Raw genomic sequence first — 20,762 nt, forward strand, 5'->3', positions numbered from 1 at the left:
CAGTGGCTCAAGGGGAACAGGAATTTGTGCCAGGGAGGTCAATAATGATGTCACCTCTTTCCAATAGTGTGCTATAATTGGACATTGCCAAATCATGTGAATAAAATCTGCATCTGATATATGACATCTCGGATACTCCGAAGATTGGAAACGACCCATCTTAAAGAGTCGAGTCGGAGTCAAATATGATTGGTTTATAATATAAAGTTGTATCATTCTGTTGTTGATTGACGGAGACACCTTAGTTGGTGACTCCAGGATTTCCTCCCACTCCTCTCCCTGCGCATCAGGGTTGAGCCTTTCCAATTTCCCCCTAATTAAGCATATGGCAGATTCCGTCCCCACCGATAGCATGTATGTATACAGAGAGGAGACGAGACCCTGGGGACCTTGTGATTTAAGAATGCCTATCAAGGGTAGAGACGAAATAGCATTACTCATACCGACATATCTCATGTGCGATTGAAAGGCTGATCTTAATTGCAAATATCGGAAGAATTGCGACCTCAGGGCATTACACTTAGCTTGTAATTGTTCAAAAGATAATAGTGTACCGCAGTCCCATAAATCCCCTATCGTAGAAACATTGTACTGAGACCAGAACTCGGCAGACGGGTGGGCAAGCAGTGTCGGAAAATAACTATTACTCCATAAGGGCATTTCAGCTATGATTTCACTAAATCCAACCACCCTCTTAATCTGTCTCCATATTAATCTTGCCAGACAAAGCATGGGTAGCAGACGTGGAACACTTACTTTCTCCAATTCCAAAAACCCCAGCGGGCAATCAACATGTGCGGCATGAAGCAGATGGCTTTCAGAGTTAGGAAGATGATTACCGGGCATCCACTTATTTATAGCTCTGGCCTGTCCCGCCAGATAATACAGAAAAAAATCTGGCAGCGCCGCCCCCCCCCTTTTTGGCCTTTGTAGGGTGGATAGCCTAAGCTTGGGCCTGGCCTTCCCATATAAAAGACGTAATCTGGGAATTCAAATTGGTGGAGAAAGACTTAGGCACCACAACAGCACTGTGCTGGAGAAAATAGCTGATCTTAGGGAGTAGTATCATTTTAATCAAATTAATGCGTCCTGCTACAGACAGTGGGAGTTTGCTCCAGATCGCAAATTTGACTTTAACCATTTCTAGTAATGGATATATATTAACCCCTTCACCCCCAAGGGTGGTTTGCACGTTCATGACCGGGCCAATTTTTACAATTCTGACCACTGTACCTTTATGAGGTCATAACTCTAGAACGCTTCTATGGATCCCGGTGATTCTGTCATTGTTTTCTCGTGACATATTGTACTTCATGTTAGTGGTAAAATTTCATTCAAATAACTTGCGTTTATTTGTGAAAAAAACGGAAATTTGGCAAAAATTTAGAAAATTTTGCAATTTTCCAACTTTGAATTTTTATGCCCTTAAATCACAGAGATACGGCACACAAAAAACTTGATAACTAACATTTCCCACATGTTTACTTTACATCAGCACAATTTTGGAACCAAAATTTTTTTTTGTTAGGAAGTTATAAGGGTTAAAAGTTGACCAGCGATTTCTCATTTTTACAACACCATTTTATTTTTAGGACCACATCACATTTGAAGCCACTTTGAGGGGTCTATATGATAGAAAATACCCAAAAGTGACACCATTCTAAAAACTGCACCCCTTAAGGTGCTCAAAACCACATTCAAGAAGTTTATTAACCCTTTAGGTGCGTCACAGGAATTTTTTTGAATATTTAAAAAAAGATGAACATCTAACTTTTTTTCACAAAAAAAATACTTCAGGTTCAACTTTTTTTATTTTACCAAGGGTAACAGGAGAAATTGGACTGCAAAAGTTATTGTGCAATTTGTCCTGAGTACGCTGATACCTGATTTGTGGGGGGGAACGACTGTTTCGGCGCATGGCAGAGCTCAGAATGGAAGGAGCGCCGTTTGACTTTTTCAATGCAAAATTGGCTGGAATTCAGATCGGACGCCATGTCACGTTTGGAGAGTCCCTGATGTACCTAAACAGTGGAAACCCCCTACAAGTGACCCCATTTTGGAAACTAGACCCCCCAAGGAACTTATCTCAACCAAAAAGTCGTCACGGAAGGTACCGTGAAGACTCAAGAAGTGAAAAACAATAATGTTGATAAAAATATAATTTTCATTAATTATCAATTAAAAATAACATAATTGTATTAAAAAGACAGGATTAATTGGTCTCCAACATAGGGGGTAAGGATAGCCAGCAAGGAGAGTGTATGATATCTCCACAGTGTGCAAATTATCTATTTCAAATATATCCAAAAAACCAAAAAGAGTCCCTCCAAAGCAAAAGAAATACAATATATTTAAGGCCTGTATTCCAACGGCAGTTACAAAAACTTGCAAAAATAAAGCGCTATAAGCACTAAAGGAAAGATTGGCCTATTCAGTATGAAAAATGGCTAGGGAAGGAATTGCACTTCAGGGAGATATATCCAAAAAAGCAGGGCACAGCAAAAAAGTGGTTCCATAAATGGATAAGGTGCAAGGCAATTTTAAAGAAAGATTTTTACCTGTGGCTGGCCACTGGGAGAAAGAAAGCCAATGGAAAGGCTAAATGCTGGAAAACCTTTTCCCCACCGCCGCCCGACAGCACTGTTTCGCATGAGTTGCTTCTTTCCGGGGCGTTTCCCCCAAGGAACTTATCTAGATATGTGGTGAGAACTTTGAACCCACAAGGGCTTTACAGAAGTTTATAACGTACAGCGGTACAATTAAAAAATCATATTTTTTCCACAAAAATGATCTTTTCACCCCAATTTTTATTTTCCCAAGGGTAACAGGACCCTAAAAGTTATTGTGCAATTTGTCCTGAGTATGCTGATACCCCACATGTGGGGGTAAACCACTATTTGGGCGCATGGCAGAGCTCGGAAGGGAAGCAGCGCCATTTGACGTTTTTGGCTGGAATTGAGATCGGACATCATGTCGCGATTGGAAAACCCCTGATGTACCAAAACAGTGGAAACCCCCCACAAATGACACCATTTTGGAAACTAGACCCCCTAAGGAACTTATCTAGATGTGTGGTGAGAACTTTGAACCCCCAAGGGCTTCACAGAAGTTTATAACATAAAGCCGTACAATTAAAAAATCATATTTTTAACACAAAAATGATCTTTTCACCCCAATTTTTATTTTCCCAAGGATAACAGGACCCTAAAAGTTATTGTGCAATTTGTCCTGAGTATGCTGATACCCCACATGTGGGGGTAAACCACTATTTGGGCGCATGGCAGAGCTCGGAAGGGAAGCAGCGCCATTTGACGTTTTTGGCTGGAATTGAGATCGGACATCATGTCGCGATTGGAAAACCCCTGATGTACCAAAACAGTGGAAACCCCCCACAAATGACACCATTTTGGAAACTAGACCCCCTAAGGAACTTATCTAGATGTGTGGTGAGAACTTTGAACCCCCAAGGGCTTCACAGAAGTTTATAACATAAAGCCGTACAATTAAAAAATATTATTTTTTCCACAAAAATGATCTTTTCACCCTCAATTCTTATTTTTCCAAGGGTAACAGCACCCTAAAAGTTATTGTGCAATTTGTCCTGAGTATGCTGATACCCCACATGTGGGGGTAAACCACTATTTGGGCGCATGGCAGAGCTCGGAAGGGAAGCAGCGCCATTTGACGTTTTTGGCTGGAATTGAGATCGGACACCATGTCGCGATTGGAAAACCCCTGATGTACCTAAACAGTGGAAACCCCCCACAAATGACGCCATTTTGTGAACTAGACCCCCCAAGGAACTTATCTAGATGTGTGGTGAGCACTTTGAACCCCCCAGTGCTTCACAGAAGTTTATAACGCCCGGGCGTGAAAATAAAAAATTCATATTTTTTCCACAAACATGATCTTTTAGTCACCATTTTTTTATTTTCCCAAGGGTAACAGGAGAAATTGGACCCCAAAAGTTGTTGTCCAATTTGTCCTGAGTATGCTGATACCCCATATGTGGGAGAAAACTACTGTATGGGCACACGTCGGGGATCGGAAGGGAAGTAGTGACGTTTTGGAATGCAGACATTGATGGAATGGTCTGCGGGTGTCATGTTGCCTTTGGTGAGCCCCTAATGTACCTAAACAGTGGAAACCCCCCACAAATGACCCCATTTTGAAAACTAGACCCCCTAAGGAACTTATCTAGATGTGAGGTGAGCACTTTGAACCCCCAAGGGCTTCACAGAAGTTTATAATGCCAGGGCATGAAAATAAAAAAATCATATTTTTTCCACAAACATGATCAATTTTTCCCCATTTTTTTTATTTTCCCAAGGGTAACAGGAGAAATTGAACCCCAAAAGTTGTTGTCCAATTTGTCCTGAGTAAGCTGACACCCCATATGTGGGAGAAAACTACTGTATGGACACACGTCAGGGCTCGGAAGGGAAGTAGTGACGTTTTGGAATGCAGAGTTTGATGGAATAGTCTGCGGGTGTCATGTTGCCTTTGGAGAGCCCCTAATGTACCTAAACAGTGGAAACCCCCCACAAATGACCCCATTTTGAAAACTAGACCCCCTAAGGAACTTATCTAGATGTGAGGTGAGCACTTTGAACCCCCAAGGGCTTCACAGAAGTTTATAATGCCAGGGCATGAAAATAAAAAAATCGTATTTTTTCCACAAACATGATCAATTATTCCCCAATTTTTTTATTTTCCCAAGGGTAACAGGAGAAATTGAACCCCAAAAGTTGTTGTCCAATTTGTCATGAGTACGCTGACACCCCATATGTGGGAGAAAACTACTGTATGGACACACGTCGGGGCTCAGAAGGGAAGCAGTGCCATTTTGGAATGCAGACTTTGATGGAATGGTCTGCGGGTGTCATGTGCGTTTGGAGAGCCCCTGATGTACCTAAACTATTGAAACTCCTCACAAGTGACCCCATTTTGGACACTAGACCCCCCCACGGAACTTATTTAGATGTGTGGTGAGCACTTTGAACCCCCAAGTGCTTCACAGAAGTTTATAATGCTCGGACGTGAAAATAAAAAAATCATTTTTTTCCACAAAAATGATATTTTTGCCCCCAATTTTTTATTTTCCTAAGCGTAACAGGAGAAATTGGACCCCAAAAATTGTTTTGCAATTTGTCCTGAGTAGGCTGATACCCTACATGTGGGGGTAAAACACTGTTTGGGCGCATGGCAGAGCTTGGAAAGGAAGGAGCACCATATGACTTTTTCAACTCAGAATTGGCTGGAATTGAGATCAGACGCAATGTTGCATTTGGAGAGCCCCTGATGTGCCCAAACAGTGGAAACCCCCAATTCTAACTCCAACCCGAACCCCAACACACCCCTAACCCTAATCTCAGCCCTAACCCTAGCCCTAACCCTAGCCCTAACCCTAATGGAAAAATGGAAATAAATACATTTTTTAAATTTTATTATTTTTCCCTAACTAAGGGGGTGATAACGGGGGGTTTGATTTTCTATTTATGGCGGTTTTTATGTTTGGCGGCTGTCGCACGCTAAAAGACGCTTTTTATTGTAAAAATAGTTTTTGCATCACCACATATTGAGAGCTATAATTGTTCCGTATTTTGACCCACCGAGTCATGTGAAGTCTTATTTTTTGCGGGACGAGTTGACGTTTTTATTGGTACCATTTTCGGGCACGTGACATTTTTTGATCGCTTTTTATTCCGATTTTTGGGACGCAGAATGAACAAAAACCAGCGTTTCATGAATTTCTTTTGGGGGAGTTTGTTTACACCGTTCCGCGTGTGGTAAAATTGATAAAGCTGTTTTATTCTTCGGGTCAGTACGGTTACAGCGATACCTCATTTAGGTCGTTTTTTTATGTTTTGTCGGTTTTATGCAATGAAAACTATTTTATATAAATTCTGCGAGCTATAACTTTTTTATTTTTTCGCTGATGATGCTGTGTGACGGCTCGTTTTTTGCGGGACAAGATGACGTTTTCAGCGGTACCATGGATATTTATATGCGTCTTTTTGATCGTGCGTTATTACACTTTTTGTTTGGCGGTATGATAATAAATCATTATTTTTTGCTTCGTTTTTTATTTTTATTTTTTAAGGGGTTCGCTAAAGGGGTTAACTAATGGGACAGTTTTATAGGGCGGGTCGTTACGGACGCGGCGATACCTAATATGTGTACTTTTATTGTTTTGGGGTTTTTTTATTTTCAAAAAATGAATTTATTGGGGAATATTTTTTTTATTTTTACTAATTTATTTGGCGATTTTTTTTAAAATTATTTTTACACTTTTTTTTTATTTATTTTTTTTTACTTTATTACATAGTCCCAGGTGGGACATCACTGTCCTGTGACAGATCGCTGATCTGTCACATCACAGATCACTGTGACAGATCAGCAATCTGTCACAGGCATTGAAGAAGACTTCCTCTTGCCTGCGCTTTGCAGGCACTGAGGAAGCCAGCTTCCTGCAGGCCCCCGAAGGCCCCCGTCGCCATCTTGGATTCGGGGGCCTGGAGGAAAGGAGTCCCCCGCAGCAGCGCTGCACATTGCGCTGCCGTGGGGGGCTCAGGGAAGCAAGGAGGGAGCCCCCTCCCTGCCGATGCTTCCCTTTAACTCCCTGTACACCGCAATCATGTTTGATCGCGGTGTGCAAGGGGTTAACGTGTCGGGGGCGGTCCGTGACCACCCCTGACACATTGTGCCGGGTGTCAGCTGTGATAATCAGCTGACACCCGGCCGCGATCAGCGGCGCTCACCACGTGGGCGCCGCTGATCCCGGTAGACGTACTATCCCGTCCATGGGCATAGGGGCCCGGGTCCCATGGACGGGATAGTACGTCGGATGTCAGGAAGGGGTTAAGTTGCAGATCAAGCGTGCTGGACTGAGAGATATAAACACCTAGATATTTAAAATGTGGTACAATAGGCAGCAAGGAGAGAGTCACAAGTTGCGGCATCGGGGTATGAGAAAGAGGCATCAGAGCAGATTTCTCCCAATTTATATACAGGCCGGAATATTTACTGAATTCGTTTATAGTAGTATATCGCTATGTCTGATACTTACCTCCGACCGGCCCCCCCCGCTGTCCATCGCTGATTGCGCGAGATTGGGCGGCTCCATTTCTCGTCGTCTGCTTCCTGCTGGGCTTCCTGCTGTGACGACGAGCGACGCTGGAGGCGGGCGGGAGGACGTCAGGATCGCTGTGTGTGAAAGGTGAGTATCGTCCGCTCCGTTGCTGCTGCATCGCTGTGAGATCTTTCTGTATGAAAGCTCACTAGTGATCATTTAGCGATGCACCAGCGATCCTGACCGGGTCGGATCGCCGGTCGGATCGCTGGTGCATCGCTAAATGTAAAAGGGCCTTTAGAGGGGTTGTCCACTTTCAGGTAAGTGGAACCAAACACTGTCAAATACTTAAAATAACAAATACAGTCCATGGCTGCTCCAGTCTCTGTCCTTTTGCAGCAGCGGTAACAGCGCACATCTATCCTCTAGTCAGTTACGGCGCTCAAAGGCTTGTGCCATTGTTTTTACGGACCATTTTCTTGAAAGTGGACATTTCCTTTAATTCAAATTGACATTAGCCATTTAGGAATTGCAGACATTTCTTATTTAGTCCCTCAAGTGTCACTGATGCAAGTGTAATAAGACAATTGACTAACTGAATGTCAATTGATGGTCTGGTTTTGTCTGTTACATCATTATTATGATAAGGGAAGGAGATAAAGTATTCGGGTCTCTCATCATCAACATTTTCCTTTTGGTTTCTCTTTTCAGGTGCAAACCTTTGGTAACCGGAACAAAAAGGCCAATAAGACTAAAATGCTATGGACTGAGACACATTATTACACCAGCATTGTTGATCCACAGTCTCACATTATCATATAATGGTACGATATAGCCTTTCTAAGAAATTTTTATGTCTCAGGTCATACGCCGTGGCACTTCTGCGCACAGCAACACGACATAAGGTAGTTATACTGCTTCAGCAGGGTCTCTCCCAGGCAAAAACTGCAAAGCTGACTGGGATTTCAACATTTGTTGTGAAAACTCTTTTGAAAAAGCACCCTGAAATGGGCAATGTCAAGGAGTATGGATGCAATATTCTGCCAAGGAAACATAGTGCAGCAGGTGAAAGAAACATCATACTTGTATTACCTAATAGTGCCATCAATTTACAACTAGCAACAACCAGTGGCACCAACCTGCTCCCTTCTATTGTTCTGAGAAGGTATAATTGTGACTTAAAAGCCATACCTTCAACATGGAATCAAGGCCAAGTGACTCAATGAATAAAAACACAGGAACCGGGCTGCAGAAATATGACAGCATGTGCCCTGGACTGACAAAATATGAAACAAATGGCTGTAACGGAAGGAGGCTTTTCACAAAGAGTTGAAGAGCAGTACAATGAGCGTCTGCAATCAACAGTGTCGTATGGTGTAGTTGGGAATTTTTTCAGAATAGATGGTGTCCTCAATGCTGCTACATTATTCTGCTCTACGACTAAGTGGCAAAAACTTGGTGATAGATTCTCTTTTATAGCTATATTCAACATAAAGAAATACTGGATATGATAATACATTGGGCAGCACAGTGGCTCAGTGGATAGCACTGCAGCCTTGCAGCGCTGGAGTCCTGGGTTCAAATCCCACCAAGGACAGCAAGGAGTTTGTATGTTCTCCCCATGTTTGCGTGGGTTTCCTCCAGGTACTCTGGTTTCCTCCCACATTCCAAAGACATACTGGTAGGGAATTTAGATTGTGAGCCCCATTGGGGACAGTGATGATAATGTCTGCAAACTGTAAAGCGCTGCGGAATATGTTAGTGCTATATAAAAATAAAGATTATTATTACATTCCCCACAGAGCACTGATGCCAACAATTAGTTTGTCTAGAATGACAGGTGGATTTGCACAAGGTTACATCCACAGAATATCTGTGGTTTTCCAAGATGTTCGGAACAACTTCCCTTCCAAGTTCTTTTAAAAACTGTGTAAATATATCTAGAAGAATTGATGCTTTAAAGAGGTTGTCCACTTTTTTTGAATTGGTGACCTATCTTAGGCTAGGTCATCAATGTATTTTTGGCCGGAGTTCAGATCCCACCAAGGACAACATCTGCAAGGAGTTTGTATGTTCTTCCCGTGTTTGAGTGGGTTTCCTATGGGTTCTCCGGTTTCCTCCCACACTCCAAAGACATACTGATGGGGAATATAGATTGTGAGCCCCATTGGGGACAGTGATGATAATATCTGTAAAGCGCTGTGGAATTAATGGCGCTACATAAATGAGTAAAATAAACAAAAAATTAGTAGATAACTTTTTAAAGCACCACTCCAGCATTTTTGTTCAGCGATGGAGTTGTGCTTTAAATGTAATGCGAGTGTCCCTCCACGTATCCTCTCCCGCGACATGGGACACAATGCCGGACTTAGCCCTGACCACCCCTAGTTATTGAAACCATGGGCTGTACAGAGGCACAAGACTAGTCTGTGCGGCCCCCACTGCTCCACCAATGCTTAGACTGCAGTGCTGCAAGGCGGCGGACGGTCCCTCTCCACACCCCCTGAAGGGGTTAGATGGAGCTAGGGTGCCTGCACCATCCTATTTTGTCAAGGCTCCCTCACATACCTGAGCTGGGAAGCGGAAGAGGATTGTCAGTGAGGAGAGGACTCCTGCGGCGAAGATCCGGGGCTGGAGCCCTTAGCTGTCAGATGCCACCGGCCAGTGGCTGCAGAGCGGTGCGGAGAAGCCCGCGCCAGTAAGTAGCGCTTTTTTTGTGGCACCATGGAGTCGCCACCCCCCCCACCCCGTCGCGGGCAGGGGATAAATTGAGGCCGCGGCTTTAGCCGAAGCTAGGCCGCGACCGGAAGTTCCGCCTCTGGGCCATGCGTCACTTCCGGCGGCCCGCCCCCCAGGCCTTGGCGGCGGGGGATAAATTTAATCCCCGGCTTCGGAGCGCGGCTAGGCCGCAGACCCGGAAGTACCGCCCCTGGACTGGAATATATGCTGGCGGTCCGCCCCACGGCTGGTGGCGTGCGATTTTTGTGCGGAGGCGTCCAGGAGCGGGGGGGGGGCACAGGACTGGGGTAAGTGCTATCCGGGAGACCACAGGGAAAACGAAGTGCTACCTCCTTCCACCTATCCCCAGCAGCAGACAGATACAGCATGTCCGAAGAAGCAGCATGCATCTCTTGTCGGGCTGCGTTTCCGCGGGTGCAGAGCAAGCGATTATGCAAAGCCGGCGACTCCAAACGCGTACAGGAGCCCTCCCCTGCGACCGAACCCACAATACTGGTGTAGGCAGACCGCAGAGGACAAGGCTCGGGATTCCCGCTGTACAGCGCCCGCAACCCGACGCCTAACAGAACCTCAGTGTCTGTCCTCCCCTGCGACCGCGACTAGTGTACCAAGACCCCCAGAGTGGGTCCTATCACTGTCACAGTTCATGCAATTGAGTCCCTTGAGGCCTCAGATGGGGGCAGGGACAGTGGCTCGCCAGCCTTAGAGGGGACCTCCACCTCACAAGAGCCCCTCGCCTGCAGGGGCCGCTTTCACTCCAGGCAGACCCGAGGGAATCGAATCCACACGGTGTCGCCCAGTCCATCCGGTGCCTTGGCATCCGTAAGTTCTGCTTCTCGCTCCCCGTCACCAGTGGTTGATAGTGAGCAGACCTCAAAATGCGACTCAGACGAGCCCCTTGACCTGGATACTCCAGCAAGACGCAGCGGCTACGGGGCATGAAGTGGCATTTAAGCAAGTGAAGCGCCCGCACAGAATTTTTTCCTCTCACCCGGAGTTTGAGGACATAGTGCAGCGGCACAGAGAACGTCTCTCGGGTCAAAAGGCACTCGTAACAAGGTATCTGTTTGCTCTGGACCTTCGTAGAAAATGGATGGAATCCCCAGTTTCGCGCCTAGCCACTAAAACCCTGCTATCCGTCCCTAGTGTTTGCTCAATTAAGGATCCCACGGATCGCCTTATAGAGAGCTTAGCTTGCTCAATATATGAGGCGTCGGGTTCAGCGCTCGCTCCCTCACTTGCAGCAACTTGGGTAGCCAAGGCTATGATATCATGGTCAGAAACATTAAACAAGGTCGCGCAGAAGCAGGATCTACCTGCAGAGATTTCGGAGGTCGCAGGTCAGATGGCGATGGCCGGAGACTATGTAATCAATGCGTTTTTGGATGTGGACAATTGCTCGGCACTTGTGCCGCTAATGCAATTTCTTTCAGAAGAGCCCTATGGTTAAGGACATGGCGAGCCGATTCTACTTCTAAGAAGTCCTTGACTTCCCTGCCTTATCAGTGCGGCCACCTATTTGGGGAGAAGTTGGATCAACTTATCTCCGACTCCACAGGAGGAAAGAGCGGGTTTCTCCCTCAACAAAATGTCAAAATGCTTTTTCATCACCCGTTTTCAGGCCTTTCGCAACCCCGGGTGGACTACAGCGGCCAATTCCGCCGCCTCAGGCCGCCCCAACCAGGATAGGGAGCGGCAGGTCTCATATAGAGTCAACCAATTGGGGAGAATGCATACTCAGCAGCACAGATCGAGGGGATCCAGATCCCAAAGATCATCTGCCAAATGACTCGAGGCCTTTACCAGACGACACTGGCAAGGTGGGCGGCCGCCTACTCTGGTTTCACTACGTCTGGGTCAATGTCGCTCACGAGTCACGACTCATGTGGAAAGGAATTGGTGGCCTCGGGTTACAGAATAGAATTTGTCAGATATCCTCCAAGATGTTTTTTTTTCTTCCCGGCTTCCCAGGGTGGATACCCAGGCAAGGGCTCTATTGGGAGCCATCAAATTGATCCAGCACAACGAAGTTATTGTTCCAGTTCCGGAACACGAAAGAGCTCAGGGGTTCTATTCCAACCTTTTTGCGGTTCCCAAAAAAGACGGGTCTGTCAGGCCTGTTTTGGACCTGAAGCTTCTGAACAAATTCGTCAGGATCAGAAATTTCCGGATGGAGTCTCTCCGTTCAGTCATATAGGCCATGGAGCAGTGAGAATACTTGGCCTCAATAGAAATCCAGGTCGCATATCTGCATATTCCCATTTTTCCTCCTCATCAGAGGTTTCTACGCTTCACCATCGGCGATCAACGTTTTCAGTTCATAGCGTTACCCTTCGGGCTAGCCACGGCTCCCAGAGTGTTCACAAAGGTTATGGCAGTTGTCATGGCCACACTGCATTCTCGAGGCATAGTCGTCTTGCCTTAACTGGACGACCTCTTGGTCAAGGGTCCGTCAATACGGGCATGCGAGGAAAAGGTCAACATCACACTAGATACTCTTTCCCGCTTAGGATGGTTGGCAATGCAAAAAAGTCATCCCTTGTGCCAGCTCAGAGGATCTCCTTCCTAGGAATGATCTTCGACACTTGCCGAGGGTTGGTAATTCTCCCTCAGGAAAAGGCGCTAGCTCTCCGGCAGGGAGTCCGGACACTTCGCCAACTAGTCCCTCATACAATCCGATCCGGGATGAGGATTCTAGGGAAAATGTTGGCAGCAATGGAAGCAATACCTGTCGCCCATTTCCACCTTCGCCCCTTGCAGCACGTCCTCTTGTCAGCCTGGGACAAGAATCCTTTCACGCTCGATCGGCGGTGCCGACTGTCCTCTCAAGTCAGGCAGTCGCTCGGATGGTGGATAACCAGTTCCTCTCTGTCCCAGGGGAAACCTTTCCCCCCAGATCATTGGCTGGTAATGACAACCGACGCCAGTCTCCTCTGGGGAGCGGTGTTTCGCCAGCACACAGCCCAGGAACGGTGGTCGCCACAGGAAGAACTCCTCCCGATCAACTTATTGGAGATACGAGCAATTCGGCTGGCTCTGCAGAAGTTTCATTACTTTCTAGCAGGCCACCCCGTCCGGATTCAATCGGAAAACGGCACGGCGGTGGCTTACATAAATCATCAAGGGGGCACCCGCAGCAGAGCAACCATGCACGAGGTGGGGCTCGTTCTTCAGTGGGCCGAAGCAAGCCACTCGGTGATTTTGGCTGTCCACATTCCGGGGGGCGTGGAAAATTGGGCGGCAGACTTTCCGAGCCGGCAGGGTCTTGCATCCGGAGAGTGGTCTCTACATCCCGAAGTTTTTCAGCAGATTTGTCAACTGTGGAAAGCTCCGGATGTGGACCTGATGGCTTCCAGAGTGAATTCCAAGGTGCCCACATATGTCGCTCAGGCCAGGGACCCGCAGGCATTCGCGGTGGACGCATGGGTTCTGCCATGGAACCAGTTTCCCCTCCCATATCTATTTTCCCCACTGCCACTACTTCCGAGAGTCATCAAAAAGATCAAGACGGAAGGGGTGCCGGTGATCCTGCTGGCCCCGTCGAGCGTGGGACGCAGATCTAATGCAGCTGCTCGCCAACGTTCCTTGGCGCCTGCCAGAGCGCCCAGATCTACTGTCTCAAGGGCCGATTTGCCACCCGAACTCAGGGACCCTGTGTTTGACGGCATGGCCGTTGAATCTTGGATTCTAACTCAGGCAGGGTTCGGGAGCGAGGTGGTCGCTATGATAATTAGCACCCGGAAGCCTGCTTCAGCACGAATTTACCACCACACCTGGAAGCTGTTCTTTGCTTGGTGTCGACACTGCGGTGTTTCCCCGCTGAGATTCTCGATCCCCAAAATCTTGGCTTTTCTCCAGTCGGGCTTAGAGAGCCCGGATAGCTCAGTCAGTAGAGCATTAGACTCGGGCTTTGCCCCAGGTTCCCTCAGGAGTCAAATATCGGCCTTAGGCCTCTTTCACACTTCAGTTTTTTACAATCAGTCACAATCCGCCAGGTTTTGAAAAAAACGGATCCTCAATTTTCTTTTGAGGATCCGTTTTTTTCTCCATTGACTTTCATTAATGGCGGATTGTGACGGATTGCTGTCCATTGCATCCGTTTTTTTGAGGATCCGCCAAAAGTTGCTGTCCGTCACCATCCTCAAAGATTTCAAAACGGAGCTTGCAACGTTTTTTTCTCTGGCGGATCCTCCAGATACTGATTTAACCCGAAATTCTTTCTGGGTGCCGGACAAAAAAAAATTCATTCTCTCTCTCTCTCTCTCATTCCTTTAAAATTCTTCATTTGTCGGATCCGTCAAAAAAAAAAACGGACAGGTCGCATCCGTTATCATCAGTACTAAAACGGATCCGCCATCCGTCCTTTTGGCGGATTTTGACTGATGCAAAAAACTGAGGTGTGAAAGAGGCCATATCCGTCCTGTTCCAGCACAGAATTGCTACCAATTTGCAGGTGAAGACTTTTCATTCAGGGAGTCTCCCACTTGGTACCTCCCTATAAGGCGCCTATGGACGCCTGGGACCTTAACATGGTCCTAAGTGTTCTGCAGGAAGCTCCATTTGAATCGCTTCAGGATATTTCTTTGAAGTACCTTTCCTGGAAAGTGGTGGTCCTAGTGGCCATCACTTCCATCAGGCGGGCTTCAGAGCTGGCGGCCCTATCCTGCCGAGCTCCGTTCCTCACTTTCCATAAGGATAAGGTGGCCCTCAGACCAGCCCCTCCTTTTCTGCCGAAAGTAGTGTCCTCTTTTCACATTAATGAAGATGTTGTTTTGCCTTCATTTTGTCCAGCATCGGTGCGCCATGTGGAAAAGGCTCTTCACACGTTAAACCTGGTAAGAGCTCTCCGGAGGTACGTGTCGCTGACGGCACCCTTTCGTCAGACGGACACGCTGTTCGTGCTCCCCGAAGGGCGCAGGAAGGGACTCGCTGCCTCAAAATCGACCATAGCCAGATGGATTTGTTTGACGATTCAGGAGTCCTACCGCATTAGAGGCATGCCGATTCCAGCAGGGATCAGAGCGCACTCTACCCGGGCAGTGGGCGCCTTTTGGGCGCTTCGGCACCAGGCTTCGACGGAACAGGTTTGCAAGGCAGCAACCTGGTCCAGCCTGCACACATTTGCCAAACATTATAATATCTATGCTCAGGCCTCGGCGGATGCGAGCCTAGGTAGAAGGATTCTCCAAGCCGCAGTGGCGTACCTTTTAAACAAGAGGTGCATGTAGCTTGTATCGGTGAGTCAATCTCCCACCCAAGGACTGCTTTAGCACGTCCCACAGTATCTGTGTCCCCCAATGAGGCGAAGGAGAAACATGGATTTTTGTGATAACTCACTGTAAAATCCTTTTCTCCGAGACGCTCATTGGGGGACACAGCACCCACCCTATTAGCCAGTTGGCCCTGTTTCTGTTTAGTTAACACGTATTTATTTATGTGATATAAGGGTGATCCTTTTCTGGACATGTTGTACCTGTATTAAGGCTGATTTTGTTGTCCTCCTCCTGCTTTGGCACCAAACTTAGTTCAGCCCGCAATAGGGGCGAGGGTGTATACGACGGAGGAGGAGCTAACCTCTTTTTTTCACTTAGTGTCAGCCTCCTAGCGGCAGAAGCATACACCCACAGTATCTGTGTCCCCCAATGAGCGTCTCGGAGAAAAGGATTTTACGGTGAGTTATCACAAAAATCCATGTTTTTCTTCAATGATGGCGAAAGAAACTGCAGCATAATGATGGGCTGTATTTGCCAGTATTAATTAGGTCAGTGGGATTTAGAAAATGTTTGTGAATGCTTATGAGAAGTCTTGTGGAAGTCTGATGCAGTTTTCCTATTTTTAGTTGTGATGATGCTGGCATAGAAAATGAGGCCTGTTCCTGTGTATTTGTTTGGTCTCGTACAGCCATGGAAACACACCATGTTATCCATATAAACAGGCTGCTTCTCCTTGTGCTGAGTGATTCTGTATATTGGGACTAGTGTATGAGAGACGAGTTTACACCTCTATATTAGAGCGTCCGCTAAAGACCATCTGTTACCAGAATCACTCTTTACAATCTGAAGCTGACCACTGGAAGCAAGCTAGCCCGTACCATGCTAATCGACCTGCAGAATGCAGGCTGCCGTCATACCCATCATTGTTTATTTCCGTACAGTATGGGGACAGTTCTATAGCCGTGTAATATTGCTGTATGAGAGCTGCAGCAACCTGAGGGGTCAGCATGCATGACATATTTCCAATGCTCTAGAAATGTTCTCATGTCGTACGGTAATCTGTCACTTACAGAACAACAATTGTGTTTCATGATGGATTTCGTGCTCTGCATAATCAAGTCTGTCAAGAGCTTTCATATAACAGCTTGTATTAATATTAAAGGAGTACTCCAGCCACATTGTTGCTAAAAAGGCTCACACAATAATAATAGACATGGTACTCGCCCTCCCCGATCTTCGGCAGGTTGAGTTCTTGCACTTATCCGATCTGTGCTTTCTGGCTCTATCTCCAACATACCACGCCATCAGGCTCGGACTGGGGAACAAGAGAATCCCCTGGTGGGCTCCTGTGCAGGACTGGGCCTCAGACCACAATTTATGAGCAGTAGGTAGCACAGTCTCCATAGACAGGAGCAGCATCTCGTCAATTATGTAACCGACTAACCTGTTTATTGTTATATAGAAGCATTGGCAAATTTGCAATTGATGGTAATGCAATCAATAATGGCATGTTACTGAACAGTGGACCCCACAGAGTCAATGTTTCCTTGGCACTTCAGTCCAATACTGGCACTACTGTTCACAGGCAGCAGTGGTATGGCTGAGTGGACATATCTGGTCTATTCGGTCCTGTGAGTGTCCACATGGTCTCTTGTGGTTCAGTGCGGGTGTGTATGTATGATGGATTATTGTTACCTGTTACTGAGGACAAAAAACCTAGGTGTGTGCATGAGATTTCTGTAATCTATAGTTGGTATGGTAAAACACATCTAAAATAAAAAAGCATGAAAAAAGCGCACCAAAAATGCATACATGTGAGCATACCCTTAATGGAGGAGCAGGAATAAAATAAGAGCAGAAACTGCCTACTTTTGACTTCATGACATGGCCTCTTTAATGTTATGTGCTCCAGCAAGAACCCTATTGTTTAACGAGAAGAAAAGCAAAGTAATTTTCATTAATCTTTCAAAACTTATTTCAAATAAAAATATGGTAAAATGAAAAATGTTCTCTAGATATTGTTGTTCCATAATTGACCTATAGCCCCGTTTCAATTTCTTCTCAGAATGTCCAATAGCCCAGTCCCAGTGATTCCTGGTAGGACGCATGCACTAGGAGCAACTCCTGCTCTGTGGACACATAAGGTGGACATTGTGAGAATGAAACAAAATACACCAGGGACTGCAATAACAGTCTAGACACAAGGGCATTTTTTTTTAAATTGAATGCAACTAAATACCTTTCTTTTTGTGATCTAATGGAGTTTATTGAAATTTAATTGATGGACAATCCGTTTAAGACATTAGAAGTAAACAAAATTGTAAACAAAGTGCAAAAAATATATACATATAAATTAAAAAAAATATATTAACTTTTGTTTTCGTGTTGTCAGGCAGAAGCAAGGCTGGCAGCAAAGAGAGCAGCACGCGCAGAAGCAAGAGATATCCGAATGCGGGAGCTGGAGCGACAACAGAAAGAGGTAAATCTATAGTTGGCTTTCTCCAGCAAATCTGCCAAACCAAGATTTGTTCATCCGCTACTAAAGACTGAAGTGGATGGCATTTGAACTCAAATTTTACAAAAATCCTCATTTGTCAAAGTGCAGAACTTCTTGTAACTTGCTACCCCGCAGATTCAGCAAACCGGCAGTTTCTGGCCCAAAAAGGGCGAACAAATGGTTGAAAAATACTAATGCTTGCCTTACGGCTCACCTCTCCAGTCCCTCCTCTCCTCACTGTCGACTGTCCGGTCCGTATAGTATTTATAGATCCCCACCGCGAACACTGAAATCCCCGGGCTTTTCACGCTGCAACAATTTTGCGCATAATGATAATGTGACCTTTTGCTCGCTTCTGTGCCTCATCTGATCTGGAAATCCTGGCTTATTGTGAGTGGCCCAGGAATTTCAGCTCATGCAGCGGGCATCAGAAGATGCCATGAGGATGGGTGACAGGAGCAGAGGCCTGGAGAGGGTGAGCGATGAGTGCAAGGATTTTCTTTAACTTCTTCCATATTGTGTTTTATTACTCTTTGGGGTAATAATAATAATCTTTATTTTAATATAGCGCTAACATATTCCGCAGCGCTTTACAGTTTGCACACATTATCATCACTGTCCCCAATGGGGCTCACAATCTAAATTCCCTATTAGTATGTCTTTAGAATGTGGGAGGAAACCCACACAAACACGGGGAGAACATACAAACTCCTTGCAGATGTTGTCCTTGGTGGGATACGAACCCAGGACACTGAGCTAACCACTGAGCCACCGTGCCGGGTATGGAGAGACCCTAGACTAGAGCATGATAAGGAACATTACATTTATGGAGAATAACTTTGCACTGATTTTCATGGAAACTTGAATCGTATAGGACAGCCCAGTTAAAATTTTGCCTAATATGCTAAACTTTATCATCCAGTGAATTGTGATCCATCACTCCAGAAAACACGTTTCCACAGTATAGCGGTAGCGTGTCTTGCACCACTTAAGCCAATGCTTGGTGTAGTGGATGGCGATCTTAGGCTTGTGTGCTTGACCATTAAAAGCCCTTTTCTGAAGCTCCTGATGAACCGTTCTTGAGCTGGTGTCACTTATGTACATGGTTGTTGCTTTATTGCTTGGGGGCTCCGCTCTGTGACTTTGCATCGTCAATGTGGCTGAAACCCTTGTATTGTTTGTGAGTCCACAACCCCATAGCTGCCAGGCAGCAGTGCTAAACATTAAGCCACTATGCTCCATTCTGGCCATTATGTCCTAAAGTACTGAAAGCTTCTTTCCATTACGTCAGTAACTGTAGCAACATATGTCATTAATATTCACAAGTCTCTTAAACTGAAATATGCTTCCCTGCTTCTGGCTGTAATGGACAATTAACTTTAGTTTTAGTGCCACTTATTCTTATACATTTTCTTGTATCTGTATCACATTGGCTTATGAAACCAATAAAGGTTTGATTTTTTTTTTTTGTTACACAATATTTTGTTTGTTTTTTCCGGGGATGTTTTATCCAGATGTGGTAATTTGTCTATCTGTAAAATGGCGTTTGGTCTTTCCAGCAAGCAAGGAGCTAACCCAGGGTAAATGGACAATCAATCGAAATATTTTCATAGTCTTCTTGATGGTTAAGTTATTGTCATAAAATACTGGATTTTTTATGTTTACAGCAACAGATTTCGGAAGTCTGGACCATATGTGGGTATTTTATATATGAACATAAGCCCAGTGTGTCTTCGGTGACATTACTGCCTCGCATCTTGTAGAACTGGAATAGTATCCTCCACATAATTAAATACTGATGTAGCATCCTATATTGTGTCAGCATAATGTAATTGCAGATTTATTTATGGTGTTTAGAGCCGATGCTGGCCTAGGTGCTAAACGCCGGTTTACACTCGTCAAGTATCACAATGATTTGTTGATTTGTAATGATAGTTGGTTTGTGGTAACAATGGAGAGCAACAATAAAAAATAATGTCATGCTGTAGAAATGATTGCTGTTATTGGTTACCAGGGACTTTTTTTTTATATATTGTAGTTTTATTTTCAGTATCTTTTCCCTTTTGCCCTTCTTACGACAATGGGCCTTAATGCAGTGCACGGCATGGGAAAAAGCTGTGGTTACTGCCAGCTGACAGTAGCCGCCGGGCCGTGCTCTCCCGCAGTTCCCTGCCTCTTCTCTCACTTGTACGTCTGTGAGCGGAGACATAACCCCCTGCTGGGAGAGTACGGTTAGGGTATGCGTACGCATTCAGTCTGTGCAGCAGTGTTTGCAGGAAAACAGTGTGTAAAATACATTACTTTTTGCGTGCGTTTTTGGTGCGTTCATTTGAATGGCTGCAAATCGCTGCATAAACATCGAAATCTTTAAGATATAATTTTCTAGACTTTTAGAGCAAATTTTATGATTCTACATCACATGGTTTCTGCAAATATAATATGGCTAAAACCAGCTGAAGAAATAGTCATCTTATGGTCAAATGGGAAGCTAGAATGTGTTTCGCATTATTATGCACAGGCTTGACAACAACAATTTTTATTTTTAATATTCTATACATATATGTGTACTTTAAGGAGTGTAGTAATGCAAATGGTGTGCTTTATAAAAAGGTTTATTCTTTTCCATTTTTGCTACGGTCTACAACAGTGTTCCCCAGCTCCATCCCTCACAAGCCACCAACACATCATGCGTTCAGGATTTCCTTAGTATTGCGTGGGCGATGGAATTATTATCAAGTCATCAGAAATTGCCTCATGCAAATCCTAAAGACGTGATCTGTTGTGGGGCCGTGAGGACAGGAGTTGGTGAGCGCTGGTCTACAAATTAATGTAAGGCCATATCAAATGTTGAAAAATATAATATACATCTTTAACCTCTTAACGCTCCATGACAGGTGCATCTCACAAAATTAGAATATCATCAAAAGTTAATTTATTTCAGTTCTTCAAATCAGAAAGTGAGACTCCTATATTATATAGAGTCATTACAGCGTGATCTATTTCAATGTTAATGTTGGTGATTATGGGTTACAGCCACTGAGAACACAAAAGTCATTATCTCAGTAAATTAGAATACTTTATACCACCAGCTTGAAAAATGATTTTAAAATTCAAAATGTTGGCCTACTGAAATGTATATTCAGTAATTGCACTCACTGCTTGGTCGGGGCTCCTTTGGCATCAATTACTGCATCAATTCGGCGTGGCATGGAGGCGATCAGCCTGTGACACTCTTGAGGTG

The 20,762-nt window shown here is 45.2% G+C and overlaps 1 protein-coding gene across 7 annotated transcripts in view; it reads left to right on the plus strand.

Moving 5' to 3' along the window:
* Nucleotides 1-20,762, plus strand: part of LRRFIP2 (LRR binding FLII interacting protein 2) — a 207,489-nt gene that overhangs the window by 71,620 nt on the left and 115,107 nt on the right. For 6 of the 7 annotated variants that reach the window (XM_073549894.1, XM_073549897.1, XM_073549899.1 and 3 more), the window contains exon 3: nt 17,417-17,503. In XM_073549894.1, the coding sequence (XP_073405995.1) occupies nt 17,417-17,503 (87 nt within the window). Of the gene's footprint in view, nt 1-7,783; nt 7,897-17,416; nt 17,504-20,762 lie in introns of all 7 variants that reach the window. The other variant, XM_073549896.1, reaches the window with a different exon arrangement.

The sequence above is a fragment of the Dendrobates tinctorius genome, unplaced genomic scaffold (assembly GCF_039654945.1).
Source record: "Dendrobates tinctorius isolate UK_male_01 unplaced genomic scaffold, ASM3965494v1 ptg000162l, whole genome shotgun sequence".
Lineage (NCBI taxonomy): Eukaryota > Metazoa > Chordata > Amphibia > Anura > Dendrobatidae > Dendrobates > Dendrobates tinctorius.